At 39.9% G+C, this 14,569-nt stretch overlaps 1 protein-coding gene across 1 annotated transcript; it reads left to right on the top strand.

Annotated features, from left to right (window-relative positions):
* Positions 1-12,477: 12,477 nt before the first annotated feature.
* On the top strand, positions 12,478-13,655 carry LOC149657108 (uncharacterized). Its single transcript, XM_089844798.1, has 2 exons — positions 12,478-12,686; positions 12,764-13,655. The coding sequence occupies exons 1-2, from the start codon at positions 12,655-12,657 to the stop codon at positions 13,062-13,064; spliced, it is 333 nt and encodes a 110-aa protein (XP_089700924.1). The 5' UTR covers positions 12,478-12,654; the 3' UTR covers positions 13,065-13,655.
* The last annotated feature ends 914 nt before the right edge of the window (positions 13,656-14,569 follow it).

The following is a 14,569-nucleotide window of genomic DNA, read 5'->3' as shown; positions in this document are numbered from 1 at the left end:
TTTGACTATTCCATAAGCAAAACGGTATGTTTCTTTTCAACCAAATTCCCAATGGACCGAAATACCATTCTACCGAATATCCCGCAATGATTTTTAGATTTCTAGCCCAAAGGCTATATTCCCGATGGACCGTAATCCCATTCGTCCAAATATGCCCCTAAAAACTACATCAATATAACTTGAAACACTAGAGCCGTCAGAGATTCGGTGGTGTAGTGGATACGGTGTAGGACTGCGATGGATTGTTAGTTCGAATGTCCGAAAGGTATGTTAATAATATTAAAAATAAATGTTTCGTGATACTAATTAAAACGTTCACTTTTATTCCTTTCAAGGCAGGAGATATGTAGAAATAATAAGCAAATTTTGCATAAAATGAAGTATAGTCTTAATGGTAGTTCCAACAATGTCTTGAAGTTTTAAAATCAAATTAAAATATTAATATTCTGTTTTCGGGTAGGTTAGGTTAGTTGAGGCGAGGTTGGGTTGGGTTATGTTAGGTTCACCTTAGGTAAAAATAGTTACAATAAGTGCAACAATTCATTTTCAACTCATATTTATTTCAAGAAAAATAAGCAGTGATAAAGATAAAAATATTTTTAATGCAAAACCACACACTAGGTCTTCTTCCAGTTGACTGGAATTTCGGTCCAATGGGAATGTATAGAGTAATATCGGTAGAGAGGGGGAGTGAACTGTGTATCCCCTTCGTTGGAGGCAACTTTGTATTAGAGAATACTATTTGCCTTCGGAAGGGGGGATATCACTAAGGTAAGAGATAGAGGGTTATGACGTTGCCATATATGTGAAAGATATTACTCTATTATATTGAAAATCGCACCTTTTTGCCACGTTTGGTCGAATGGGACACCACAAAAAAACTCTTCTGTCGAATGGGACCAAAGCTATAAAACAACTTTAGAGTAGACAGCTTCCAAGCTAGGAACATTCGCTACTCGATTGAGCGTCGCTAAATGGATCTTGGGGCTGCTATAGAATCCCGCGTTTAGTGCAAATGTGAGGCTAAATAACAAAGCCGACCGAAATCAACGGATGGGCGTAGGCGAATTTCACAACTGACGTTCCAAGCTACCGATGGAAAAGCCTAAAAAATTTGATGTAAAATAAATGAAAGCCGGTAATGTTCGCAACTGAAAATTACAGATTGCAGATAAAATAAGCCCTAACGGTAAAAACTTGAAGTTGGCTTCTCTGCGCTGCTGGCCTGCTACTCTTATCGTTTTTTTTTCTGTGGCAAAAACATTAAATTCGGGCAACGATGAGTAGTACAAAACCGAAAAGAAAAAGAAAATAAACAACAATGCAGTTGCTAGCTCGATCACTTTTATAAAAAATTATTAAATGCAGTTAGGGAGTGATTGGGATATTAGGGAATTTGGTGTTTTAAGATTTTTAATATGATGGAAAGAAAACATGCATGTTTAAAGAATTTTCGGAAGACTTTTAATATCTTTACTGATAATTAGTTAAAAGTAGAAAAGTATTATTAAACTTTGGACGAAAATTTGGAAATAACAAGACTTCCTTCGAGTCTCAAATTGAAGAATGTTCGTTTGCTTTATTGAACTATTTACAATAAATAAGACTGTTACTTTCAGTTTCAATTGTTGCTTAATATTTTATTGTACCTTTCCTAGCCCTTAAACACATTCTTAATCTTTTATTAAAACTAAACACTAAATCGCCTGTACAAGTCGGGCGAGAGAGTGGGCCAGTCCGAAACGTAAATTCCTTCGTTGTCCAGAATTCTTGCAACGAGTCGGGACGCATGGGCTGGGCAATCGTTGTGCTGAACCTGAAACCATACACTAAAACAATGATTTAAGTTAGACATGAATATTGATTAGCTTATTTATATTAGTACCGGTCACGATGTGGGCTGGTTAATCACACGGAGAAAGGACTACCTGCGAATCTATTGAATATTATAATGCTTTACCTCTAATTTCATTAGAGTTTATGTCTGTCATTTAAATAAAGATTAAGAATGTGGTTATGGGTTAGGGGAGGTCCAATAAAATTGACAGTCTTATTTAAAAGAAAGAGTTCAATAAAGAAAACGAACATTCTTCAATTTGAAACTCGAAGGAAGTGTTGTTATTTCGAAAATGTTCGTCCAAATTTTATTACTACTTGTACATTTTTAACTAATTATCAATAAAGATATTAAAAATTTTCAAAAATTCATTAAACAGGCATGTTTTCTTTCCTTCATAATAAGTCTTAAAACACTAAATTCCCCAATATCCCAATCACTCCCTTGCTGCATTAATCACGCCCTAGGTAATAATATTTATGTAAATGATCGAGCTAGTAACTGCTTTTTTTTTTGTTGTTTTTTTGCTTAGCCTCGATGGCCCGAAGTTAGTGTTTTTGCCATAGAAAATAAACGAGAGACCAGCGCAGAAAGACCACCTTCAAGTTTTTACCCTTCGGGCTCGTTTTAGCAGTAAGCAGTAATTGGGGGAAATTCTCTAACTTTTAAACGAGTTTTAGCAAGCAATAACTATCGTCTAAAGGGTTTATGTCAACCTCGTGTGTTCTATGAGAGCGCTATGTCTAGGTAGGTGATTAGTCTTAGGTGACATCAAACCTTGAACGAAAAGTGGCGGATGTCTTGTGAATTTCGCTCGTGCTAATAAGAAACAAGGTGGGAAAATTGAAATTTTACCGTTTTTAATTTTCACGAGAGTGATAACTCATCAAAATTGTTAAACTGGTCTATAATTTATCGCTTGCTTTATAACTAAATTCCCTCCGAAACTTGCGATATCGGTCTCTAAGCCCTTTCCATTTCGAAGTCAGTTGGTTTCTAATGATATGAATATTAATAATGTTATACACAAAACGTAATACGAAACTTACTTGTCCATTGATGGAACTCATCCTATTATCTTTCATTACATCATCTTTGAAGCTAAAATTCTTCTTATCCCAAAGATATGGGTATTTTCTAATTTCTTCTCCTAAATCATCAGAATCGAGTTTAGTCATTTTGAAATTATGTCAAAAAGATGAACTGATTAAAAGCCACGAAGGAATTTGATGAACGATAATAATAAGTTCAAAATGGGCACTTGATTCAACAAAGCGGACCACGCGGTCCCACAAAACCTCGTCACTCGTATACCGCCTAATATTGGTTTTTGCCTACAGTGGAAAAAAGGCGCGCCTACAGATAAATCCGCAACAATAGAAATAGCATCCGCTATGCAGAAACGCGAAGTTCGACAAAGTAATGGATACAGTTTTATCATTTTCCGAAAAATATGCGAAAATCGTTGTAAATTCGTCCATTGAAAACCTGGTGTCAAGGTTCAAAACTATTAACAAATTGATCTCTAAAAACAAAATCTAATATTTTCAAATAGGAACATAAACTGTATATGCGGATGCGAGTTTTCTTCTAATGTCTATAAATTCGTTGTAAGTACTTTAAATAATATGGGTTTTTCATCTAGAGCATTTGTTTCCCCCAAAGTTCAGTTTAAAAAGATGACCCCGTCCCGGCACTTGTTACGCACTTCATTTGTAAAGCCTAAACGGCTTCTGCTATAACACCTTCTCAGGTGGTGGCCAACCCTGATCATATAACCCTTAGTGTACTAAGTTTAAGAGTATTTGTTTAGGAAAAGTCTGATCTTGCAAATACTTTAATCCCTAATAAGACTGAGGAATGCAAAAAATTAGAACTGAAGGAGTACTCCAATCTCTCGGATAACGTAAGTGCAAACCAAAAAATAAAAAAACAGAGTAATAGTTCCACTTTTTACTAAATGCTTGGCTGCGTTCAGTAACACTCATCAGGAAAAACATCGATGTTTGGGAAAATGAAATCGGTGTTCTTTTGACGTCATGATGACGTTGCAGTTGTTGAACGGCATAATTTTGTGTAATCGATGCTTTTCTTAATGGCGACGATATTATGATAAAGTTACGGCAAAGGCTTAAATAATAAATCCGAACTATTTACAAAGATATTGTACTTCAATTTATCAATTAAATAGAAATTCTCTCAGAATCCATTTTTTTACCAAAATAATATATTGCTTTTCAGTATTATTATCCATAAGGATAATATTTGTCAATTCTTCATTATTTTAAATTGGTAGAGATTGGGATGTATCTCCCCCCATTTTTGGTCGCGGCGCAAAATGACGAAATTTACGTCATGAATCCGATGCTCATCAAAAAAACCTCCTCTCACAGCTGATTTTTCTGATGGGCATCCAATGAGCATCATGACGTCACGCCCAAAGACGCGAAAAACCGTTCAGTAAGACATCGATGTCATCTTTTAGTCATCGATGTTTTTGATGCCGGTTACTGAACGCAGCCCTTTATTAACAAGAGCATAAATTATACAAAAACGACTTTTGATTCGCAGTCCTTAAAAAAATACATTTATGCACAATCCATGGCTAAGCAAGACCATTTTTTGAAACCCACAAAGTGCCAGAAATTAGAAATTATTATATGTATTGTAATTTGAAATTAAGTTCAATCGATAAGAGAAATATAGTTTTAATTGCTTAGGTCAAACATTTGTTATGATTCGAATTTTTACATCAAAAACGGGTATGACTGCTGCATTTCGGAACAAACAGCTAAAATCAAGAAAGATTATGATTCGAATTGAAGTTTAAATTTCATACAGTTTGTAAAAACAGACAGATAAGGACACCTATTCTCAGGGGCGTTCGAAGGGACTAGGTGGGGGGGAGCCCACTTCAATTTGTCAACTAGAAAACAAAATTTGCCAAGCGAACCGTGGTAATGTAGTATCAAGTTACTGTACAGACTAAGATAGTAGAACATACTGTATGTATAAACTGAGGTTTAAATGTGTTAGAGAGATTACAATGTTTTGATGAATTACATTTACTTTAAATTATATTTTTACTTAAATATCTGAATTGTCATCAAAGTACATTATAAAATGCCGCAATACTATTTTAAGTTAAAACATTAATTCTTCTATGTTTCAATTGCGACCACGAGTGAACAATATCAGTCAGATCTATGCTATCTGTTAAGTCCTTTTCACTGCTGAGAAGCATTGAATAATTTAGTCTATCGTCTGTCATTGTTGTACGTAAAACATTTTTACAAAAGTTAATTGGCTGAATTTTCGTTCGTTTGTAGCAAAAGAATAGCCAGCAGTAAACACCAGTCTTACAACTAGAAACGCTAGTTTCAATAAATGTTTCAAGTCGCAATTCAATTTCTTCAGTTTCCAAGTCACTAATTGGAAAAGCTGCAATTGCACAGGGTTTTGAAGATGTGCTTTCACCTAAATCTTTCTTTAAAATAGGGGATTCAGACTCAGTTGATAATTTTAGTTCTTTGTGAACGGTTCTAAGAATTTCCAAATCGGCACTATTTCTAATATCTGGTAAAGGACTAGTAAGATTTGTTTCATCAAGCGCTTGTGCTTTATTTCCAAATTCAGACTGACTTATAGATACTTGCGACTAAATGTTCGACTCTTTTTTGGAGGCGGGTTCAACCGCCTCTTTTAGGATTGGTCGATTTATTTTAATATAGTAGTGCTTTTACGTTGGTCAGACGCTGGCATATGGCGATATAGGGGCTGTTACTGTAAAGTTGTCAAGTGAAGGTCTAAGCGGGAAGTAATTACAGAGCGTTAAGAGCCGTTTTTCTCTTACCTTTTTTCCATGGAGTATATTTACTGGATTGGTAATGAAAGATGCATTAGTTTGGTTAGTATTCTAGTACTTTCACGTTATTCTGACGCAAGTATGCCTCAATCCCAACTAATATTTTATTTATATTTGTGGATTAAGCGTCTTTATTAGTTTAGTATGTATATAGGAACCCCAACCCCGAAAAAAAAATCCCGCAAGGCTTCCAACCAGAGAATGTGATTTTGTAGGCGGTTTCTTTAAATTATGGATTGCTTTGATATACTATGGATGTTTCATTTGAAGTATAGTTTTGGTAAAGTGAACTTTATTTTTCACATTGGTCTACAAGAAATGCATAAATATGTGCTTTTTTGGTCGGTTTCTGTGAAATTTACACAATTTTTAAATGGTACCACAAATCGCATTCTTCACATTGCACCATGTTAATTTTCGTTGATACGGTAGGGCATTTTCCGCACTTCCATTCCGCTTTCTTACTTTTCAATACTTCACGTATTGCAAGCCAGGCATCTGGCGAAATGAATTCTTTGACGAACTCTACCGTTGTGTCTTTGATGTTAATTACGTCGTCGTCAAAATTTTCAGGGATCATATCTATGTCTTCTTCGTCTATTTGACGTGTCCCATTAATAGTTTCTTCAACCTTTTCTTTGTTCACGAAGAACTCGAGGAACGCCTGAATTTGTTTCTTTTTTTCCTTTCCGAAAGATCTTGATAACTTAGAAATAGGTTTTGAACGGCAAGGTACATCTGAAGCATTGAACCTGCAGTAAGAATGTTCAGATTCAGAATTTTTGCTGGTGGTGGCTCCGCTGTTAGGTTGTGACAAATAAAAAACAAGTGAGGCCTTTTCATTTAAATCTGGTTTCGCGTATCGTATATTGTTTGTCTTTCTTTTCTTCACTGTTGAAAAGAACCGTTTTTGTTTCTCTGCCAACTTATTATGGGGGACATTCTGTATTTTATTACGTTCTTCCCTAGAACTGTCTGTCATTTGTTTACCCGCTTGGTTATCTTTTTTGGTTTCGGCAGTTTGAATTTCTAAGAGTGACTTATATGACCTGGTCTGTTTGGTGACTACGTCTAAAATATTACTGTTTTCACATTTTGTAATGGCACCAATCAATGACATGACTTCTGAAATAAGAGCTTCTTTTTTCAACTCGAGATTTTCTTTTCCACTTGATTCTGCCAAAATCTTCATCAGGAAAGTTTTGTCTGTGGGAACGCTTATTTCATCAATGTCTTCAGTTGGACCTTTTTCATTGTTCACATAATTTGACCCTTTTTCTGAGACTGCATTTCCGTAACTATGAACTCTAGGAGTGGAATCTTTATCTTCAATGGTGTTTTGATTGAGGTACCGAATACATAGTTGAATGTGCTTGCATATCACTGTGTGTATTAACCGATCCGGACAAGAACACGTAAATTGGTGAATACACGTGTTGCACGCAACACATATGGAGTTGCATTTTTTACACATTTCTTGCTGCTTAGTAACTATGTACTTCAGATCGTCATTAGCGTCCGTTTCATTGTCTTTCAAGGTGGCTTCGCTCGCGATGGACCCAGAGCACTGTGAGATTGGTTCGACGCGAGACAAAGGCAAATCCATGGTGTGTTTGTACTTGAAGATGGCTCTGTCTTTTCTCACCCTAAACCCTTAAAGCCCTTGTAATAGAACTACTTGGTTCACATGAATGTTCGTGACTCTGAGGTATATCAATATCAGTAGCTTCATTTTTACGACGTTTTTCAGCGTCAAATGTATTTGAAGGTGCTCCAACCCCCTTCAACTGTAACTATCTTACCATTATGTCAAGGTGCTTCGTGAGGTTTCTTATAGTCATTGATAAAAACTGCTTTGCAACTCAAACATTCTACTTTAAAACGATAACTACTCCTCGAACTCAATTTTATTAAGTATCTCGCGGGTCACTTAATTGAGATAAGTATTAAGTAAAATAAACTGTAACATTACTGAAACAAACAATAAATAAAGAGCTAAAAGCAGTAACCAAATACAATGCCGATATGAGTCTCGAGATTCACGGGTGCGACGATGCTTCTCACTTTGAAATATTGAAAAAAACCTACGCCCCCGCTTTCCCCCGCAGTGTATCTCAGCTCAGAAGTCTTTCCCGGGGGAAAAGGGCTGAAAGCCCGAAACCGTCGAAACGCGTCTACACTCGCATGATCATGAAGTAGAAAGGCCAGAGAGAATTTAGAGCAACAAAAATTCGGTTTGGGATAAATTCAGAAATCGTATTAAAATAGTTTACCTACAAATTAAAACTACAAGAGCCCAACAGACAAGAACATAATATTTTCGTTCTGCCAAGTGAGCGTCAGTAGTGATAGCTATACAGATACGCATGGATCCAAGATGGCCGCCACCCCAAGATGGCCGCCCTCTCCCCATCCAGACAAACTCATACCAGATACATATGGATCCAAGATGGCCGCCACCCCAAGATGGTCGCCCTCTCCCCATCCAGACAAACTCATACCAAACTTCCAAACCAAGATTAGCCTATTTTATCTTACCTGACATACCCTGCCTTCCAGCATGCTTTGCCTCCTTTATGATCCTTTTAATGGATCAACCCAGACTTGTGTTATTTTGCCAGATCCCTGTTTAAATTTCCCGCCATAAGCCCATGTCTGAGAAACAAAGACAAATATACAAATAAAGATTTTTTAATAACAAATACCAAATAATATATACAATAAAATAGAGAATAACAAGAATATAAATATAAACAAAGATAGTGCCATTGTTTGTCATTAAGAAGGTCAATACTTCTTTTCTTTGAGTTGTGGCTTGTTCCCACATAAAAAACCGTGTTACATACTGAATTCTAAATTAAAAAACATAAAATATTTACCGCCACTTTTACCGCTAATGAAAACCACTCTTTAAATCGTAATTTTGAAGGTAATTGTTCTTATCTCTAGTGTAAAAAGCATCTTGTTCAAAGTGACATTTTGATTTTCAAAACTTGATATTTTAGTCGAAATCTTAACTGAAAGCCGCTCTTTAAATCGTAATTAGCGCCGCGTTTTATTAACAATTTCACGACATCAACGTGGCATTCACTCTAGCGGGGCGTCGGCCACCAGCTTTTTTCAGGCACTCTGGTGGCCTGGAGTGGCAAGGCGCGGGATAAACGTTGACGGATGAATTTTAATAACCGAGAAACAGGGTAGTTGAGGAGCGTTAGAAAAAACACATTTTGAAGTACATGCCTCCATTGATTCAAGAAGATCTTGGGCATTTCGGCTCCGAATCGTATCCACGTTGATCGAGCGAACAGCTGTTAAGTTTGAGAAGGACATCGAAGTCAAGGCCTCTTTGAAGAGAACGTGCTCCAACTTGTGCAGGGTACGCAGAACCTTATGCGGTAGCAGGGCTTGTCGGGTTGTACGAGCCATGTCCCATAAAATTCTTCGTTGACCCTTTACCTCCCGAAGGAAGTTACATCCGAGCCACTGTGGGGGCCTGGTCTTCTTGTTCAGGTCTGGTTGTTTGCGCCAGAACTTCTCCTTCATTGCGATAGTCCGTTGTATGTACGCAAATGACTATCGCAATGAAATTTGATTCATGAACCTCCTCAACATCATCCGGGACCAAATTCTCCGGATTTTTGACGTAGATGTCTTGCATCTGGTCCCGAACTATGGCCGACGTTGAGTGGTGGGACGCAAAAAAAAATGCGACTTCACTCAAATTTCCGCAACTTTTTCGATGTTGCGTTGTGGGACGCCTCCACACAAATTTAGACAACTTTTGCGTAGTCAAATGTAACCAGTAAAGATTACAAAAAAAAGTTGCCCAAATCCAGCTCATGAATCGAATTTGGTCTCTTCCCAGGCTATTACTGAGACGAGACGGAGGGAAAAATCGAATTTGGTCTCTTCTCACACAGCAAAAGCTGTGTGAGTCCACGATCGGCGGGTAAAGTCATCTTAGTAGAGATGGTACTGAACACGGTTAAACAGGAGAGCGTAGCCAGGTAACTGGTAACTCTCTCTTTAAAACACGACTCTTATATACTAGAATATCACGTAGATGTTTCAAGGATGACGACTTAAAACTTTCCTTGTTTTGAGGAAAATATTTTTTTGGAAGCGGGTCGGGTTTAATTAACTATGCATGTAGATGTTTCAAGGATGACGACTTAAAACTTTCCTTGTTTTGAGGAAAATATTTTATTGGAAGCGGGTAGGGTTTAATTAACTATTCACGTAGATGTTTCAAGGATAGCGACTTTAAAAGTTTAAGAATTTTTAAAGTTTTTGATAAAAAATAAACGGCGTGTTTTGTAAGATTGCCAATGGCTCAATGGGTTAAGGCAGTGTTTACTATGGTGATACCTAAAAGGTGGCGAGTTCAAATCCCGGCCAGTTCACCGAACCATTGGCAATCTTTTTTTATGTATAAAATAACGTTGGCCTAAGAAGTCAGTGTTAGTTGGTAAACAAGCGTTAGTCATGAATGACGACTTCTTTTTAACTCTAGCGTCTAATACGTGTCTCGATATATATCCAAACAATACCCAGTCAAGTTTTAAAAATTATTTGCATCAGCCCCTTAACTTGACTAGTGATTATGAAGTTGGGTTGGCGGAAATCATATTTCCAAATCATTGGGTGAATATAAGCGAGGATTTTAACAAGTTTGAAATTCAGGTCACAAATGACTCTAATCGGGGCAATTACACGGCTGTTCGAGAGCCTATTGAATACCATAAATTAGAGTTACCAGTCCAACGCTATGTTAAGTCTTACGATTACGAACTACCCCAAAATTTTGTCGATCTTTTAAATGATGATATAAACAGTCATCCGTATTTAAAAGGCAAACTAGCTTTTAAATTAGTAAATAAATATATAGACGGGGCCCTGGGAAAACAATTAGATATAAACTTTCCCGTTTACCTGCAAGTTTTAGGAGAGGAGAACATACGGTTTAGAATACCAGCTGCTTCACCCTTGGCTACATTATTTGAGTTTAAGGAGGATAATTACGAAGATGTTCCTTATATATCTAAATATCCTGTATCAAAGCATGCTAAAAATATAAGTTTAAATTACACTAACAATTACGTGGAAATCGAAATTGATAATGCTGGAGATAGTTTAAAAAAAATGATTACAAGTACATTCCTAAGGCAGCCATTAAGCGTAAAACGAACCATGAAGTTCCGCCAATAAGAAAAAAACCTCAACCAGAATATAAACCTCTACCGCCATCTATACCCATTCTCTCGCGAACTACCCCCTTTTTGCCGATACCTATTGATCCAACGACGCTTGTAGTACCGGTGCAACCACAGCCATCCAAAATAACTCCACCGCCACCACCACCACCCAAAATAACGCTTCCGAAACAGACCTTCCCAGAGGTTGATCCGCAAAACCCTACTATCCAGCATTTCCGAAAACCGACCCACCTAAAACGACCACTTCGCCATCAACTAGCCCAACCCTTCCAAATTCGACTAAACCGATACCTCCAAGTTCAAATAAACCAATACCTCCAAGTACGGATAAACTAATACCTCCAAGCTCGACTAATTCAGCCCCTACCACAACGGCTAAGCCAACATCTACCACAACAACTAGCCTAACATCTGCCACAACAACTAGCCCAACATCTACTACTACAACAACAACAACAACAACAACTAGGCCAACCCCGTCTACTTCAGATCCTTCAAAGATTTTGACTACAGAGCCACCAAAAGTTGAACAACCAAAGCCAAAGCCGGAGACAACAAAGTCCGAAGTACCAAATGTTGAACAGCCAAAGCCAAAGCCGGAGTCAGATCCCCAGAAACTTCCAGATGACCCGAAAACTCCAACACCGAAACTCGATCTATCAAAACCCGCTATTTCTGAACCACTTCCGCCTACCCCCTCGCCAACAGAGGTTGAGGAAATATATATATTTCCAGACGCATCAGAACCTGACTTACCGAAACCTGACCTATCGAAACCCGACCCGTCCAAGCCTGACCTCTCAAAATCTCCAAACTCTACAACATCTTCTACTTTTGAGCTACCCATTATTATTGTTGATGAGGAGGGTACGCGCCCTAGCACCGATGCCAAAGGCATATTGTGCATCCTCGTAATCAGGCCTTGAATAGGCCTGTAGCTGCAGCGTAGCGAAGAATTCGCTCCACCGTGAGAGAGGAGACCCTCGAGGGTACCAGGGTGTGTGAATCAAAATATTCTAATCTAAGCGAGGCGAAGTAGTCGCACTCGCAAAGTACGTGGGCGGATGTTTCTTCCATCTCCTGACACGACCTACAGAGAGGGTCGTCGGCAAAACCCATCAGATGGAGGTGCCTATTAAGCCGGCAATGCCCGGTCAAAAGACCGGTGGCCAGCCTAATATCCCATCTGCCGAGCGAAATTAGGTCCCTAGCACGAGACCTGCAGGGACCATCGACAAACAACTTTGTCTGTCTCTGGCCCTCCATGCTGTGCCAGAGCTGATTTTGTATGACAGTCAACCTGTCATGCAGACACCGTTTGACGTGCCTGTAGGGGATGGGGACGGCCGGCTCCGGCCCCAAGAGCTTGGCCTCCGCACCCCTTTTCGCAAATCTATCGGCTTGCTCATTGCCATAATATCCGCTATGCCCTGGCACCCAGTACAGCAGAACCCTGTTGCAGGATGCCAGTCGCGCTAGCAGGTCGAGGCAGCTACGCACCAGTTGAGAAGAAATCTGACACTGGTTCAGAGCGTTCAGGGCAGCCTCAAATTCTCACAGTCCGTCCGGTATACCCTTTGTTAATACAGTAATCTGCGCAATAACAGATCGCGGCAATTTCAGCCTGGAACACACTAGCGAAGGTGCCCAGGCAAGCAGAAAAGCCGACCCTTGTGGTTTGACAGTAATAGCCGGCGCCAGCGCCGGAATCAGTCTTGGAGCCATCGGTGAACCAAATGGTTTCACCCCCAGTGCCAAGAGGCAGCAGGTTAGTCCAGTCTGCCCGACTGGGGAAGTGGATGCTGAATGGCTTAGTGAAATCAAAACTGGTAACGGTTTTGTCAGAGCACATCGTAAGCGACGGCTCAAGTGCGGCGTACTCCCGATAGAGCTTCGTATGGCTGTAATCCCAAAGTCTTGGAACCCAACAGCCACTAATCTTGAGCCTGTAGGCTCCCATGACAGCCTCCTCCTCAATGAAGAGATGAAGAGGAAGCATGTCAAGGAGCACCTCCAGGGAAGCAGTTGGGGTCGATCTCATGGCCCCCGTAACACCAATGCAGGCAAGCCTTTGAAGCTTGCGCAGGGCAGCCTGCACCGTCTTAAGCCGGACCCTTGTCCACCAGACAAGTGCCCCGTAAGATAGTATGGGTCTGATGATCCCAGTATAGAGCCAGTGTACAGCCTTGGGGTTGAGGCCCCAAGTCTGGCCGACAGAGCTCCTGGTCCTCCAGAAGAGCATCTTGGCCTTCTTAATACACCGATCAAGATGCGGCTTCCATGTGAGTCTACAATCAAAAGTCACCCCCAGGTATTTCACCTCGGAGGACTTTGTCAGGACCTGGCCAAAGAAAGAGATATCATTGAACAGATCCTTAGTATTCTTCCTCGTAAAAGGAACAAGGACAGTTTTATCAGGATTAACGGTGAGGTTAACCGCCTGACACCATTGCTCCACGCTAGAGAGAGCAGATCTCATAAGCGCGGTAACAGTATCCGGGAACTTCCCCGTAAAGACTATCGCTACATCGTCCGCATACCCGAAGCAGCAAGAGCCCCCAGCACCCCCGAGCCTCCCCAGGAGCTCGTCCACCACCAGGCACCACAACAGGGGGGAGAGCACTCCACCCTGAGGGCAGCCCCTGCTGGTAGTCACCCCTAGAGAGTCCCCAAGGAGGGACGCCGACACCTCGCGGTCGGTAAGCATGGACTTGATCCAGCGGCCAAGAGTGTCGCTGATGCCAAATCTCTTGACAGCTTCAGTAATAACCGAGCTATAGACCTTGTCAAAGGCCCCCTCAATATCGAGGAAGACGGCCAGTGAAATTTCCTGAAACTCGAATGCCCTATCCAGGCAATTCGTAAGGCCGTGAAGGGCCGTCTCAGTGGATTTGCCTTTTTGGTAGGCAAATTGTGAAGAAGAGAGAGGAGTTAACGAAAGTACCTCGTCTCTAATGTACCTGTCCACCAGCTTCTCCAGAATTTTGAGGAAGAAGGAGGTCAGGCATATGGGCCTAAATGCCTTCGCCTCGAGATAGGAAGCCTTCCCGGGCTTGGGAATAAAGATGACCCTAGAGCGTTTCCAGTCACGAGTTATGTGACCGAGAGCAATGCAGAGTCTGTAGATCTTGCAAAGCGGAGAGGCGATGTGGTCTAAGCCCTCCTGCAAAAGCAGAGGGAAGACCCCATCGGTTCCCGGAGACTTGTAGGGCTCAAAACAGTTGACAGCCCACCGAAGCTTGGGAATCGTGACAAACTGTCTGGCTACAAGCCAGTCTTCCCTCTTAGCCCTGTACAGGGCAGGGTAGAGAGAGTCGGGCTTTGCTAATCTTTGATATTGTAACAGGATAATATAAGATTAGATTAATTTAATTTAATGTTTTTGAATGGTTTTGTTAATGTAAAAAAGTTATGGGCGTCTTAATTTAAAAAAAAATAGCGCGCTTAAAAGAGAAAAAAATGGAAGATGCGAAACTGATATTTAGAAAACTCTTTGAATATATTAATTTTAATCAGTATTTATTTAAAATTTGGATACGAGTGCCTAAATCTCAGTTCAAAAAATCTGTTCAATGTTAACTAATAGGATGAGTTTGTCTGAATAGTTTCACCAGCTTATTAAAGAATTATATTTAACCACATAGCATTACC

This window comes from Phalangium opilio, unplaced genomic scaffold (genome assembly GCF_054372755.1).
Source record: "Phalangium opilio isolate 3A_F unplaced genomic scaffold, DU_Popi_V2 ptg000077l_1, whole genome shotgun sequence".
NCBI lineage: Eukaryota > Metazoa > Arthropoda > Arachnida > Opiliones > Phalangiidae > Phalangium > Phalangium opilio.
The sequence above is the reverse complement of the archived record's forward strand: the minus strand, read 5'-3'. Positions and strand labels throughout refer to the sequence as shown.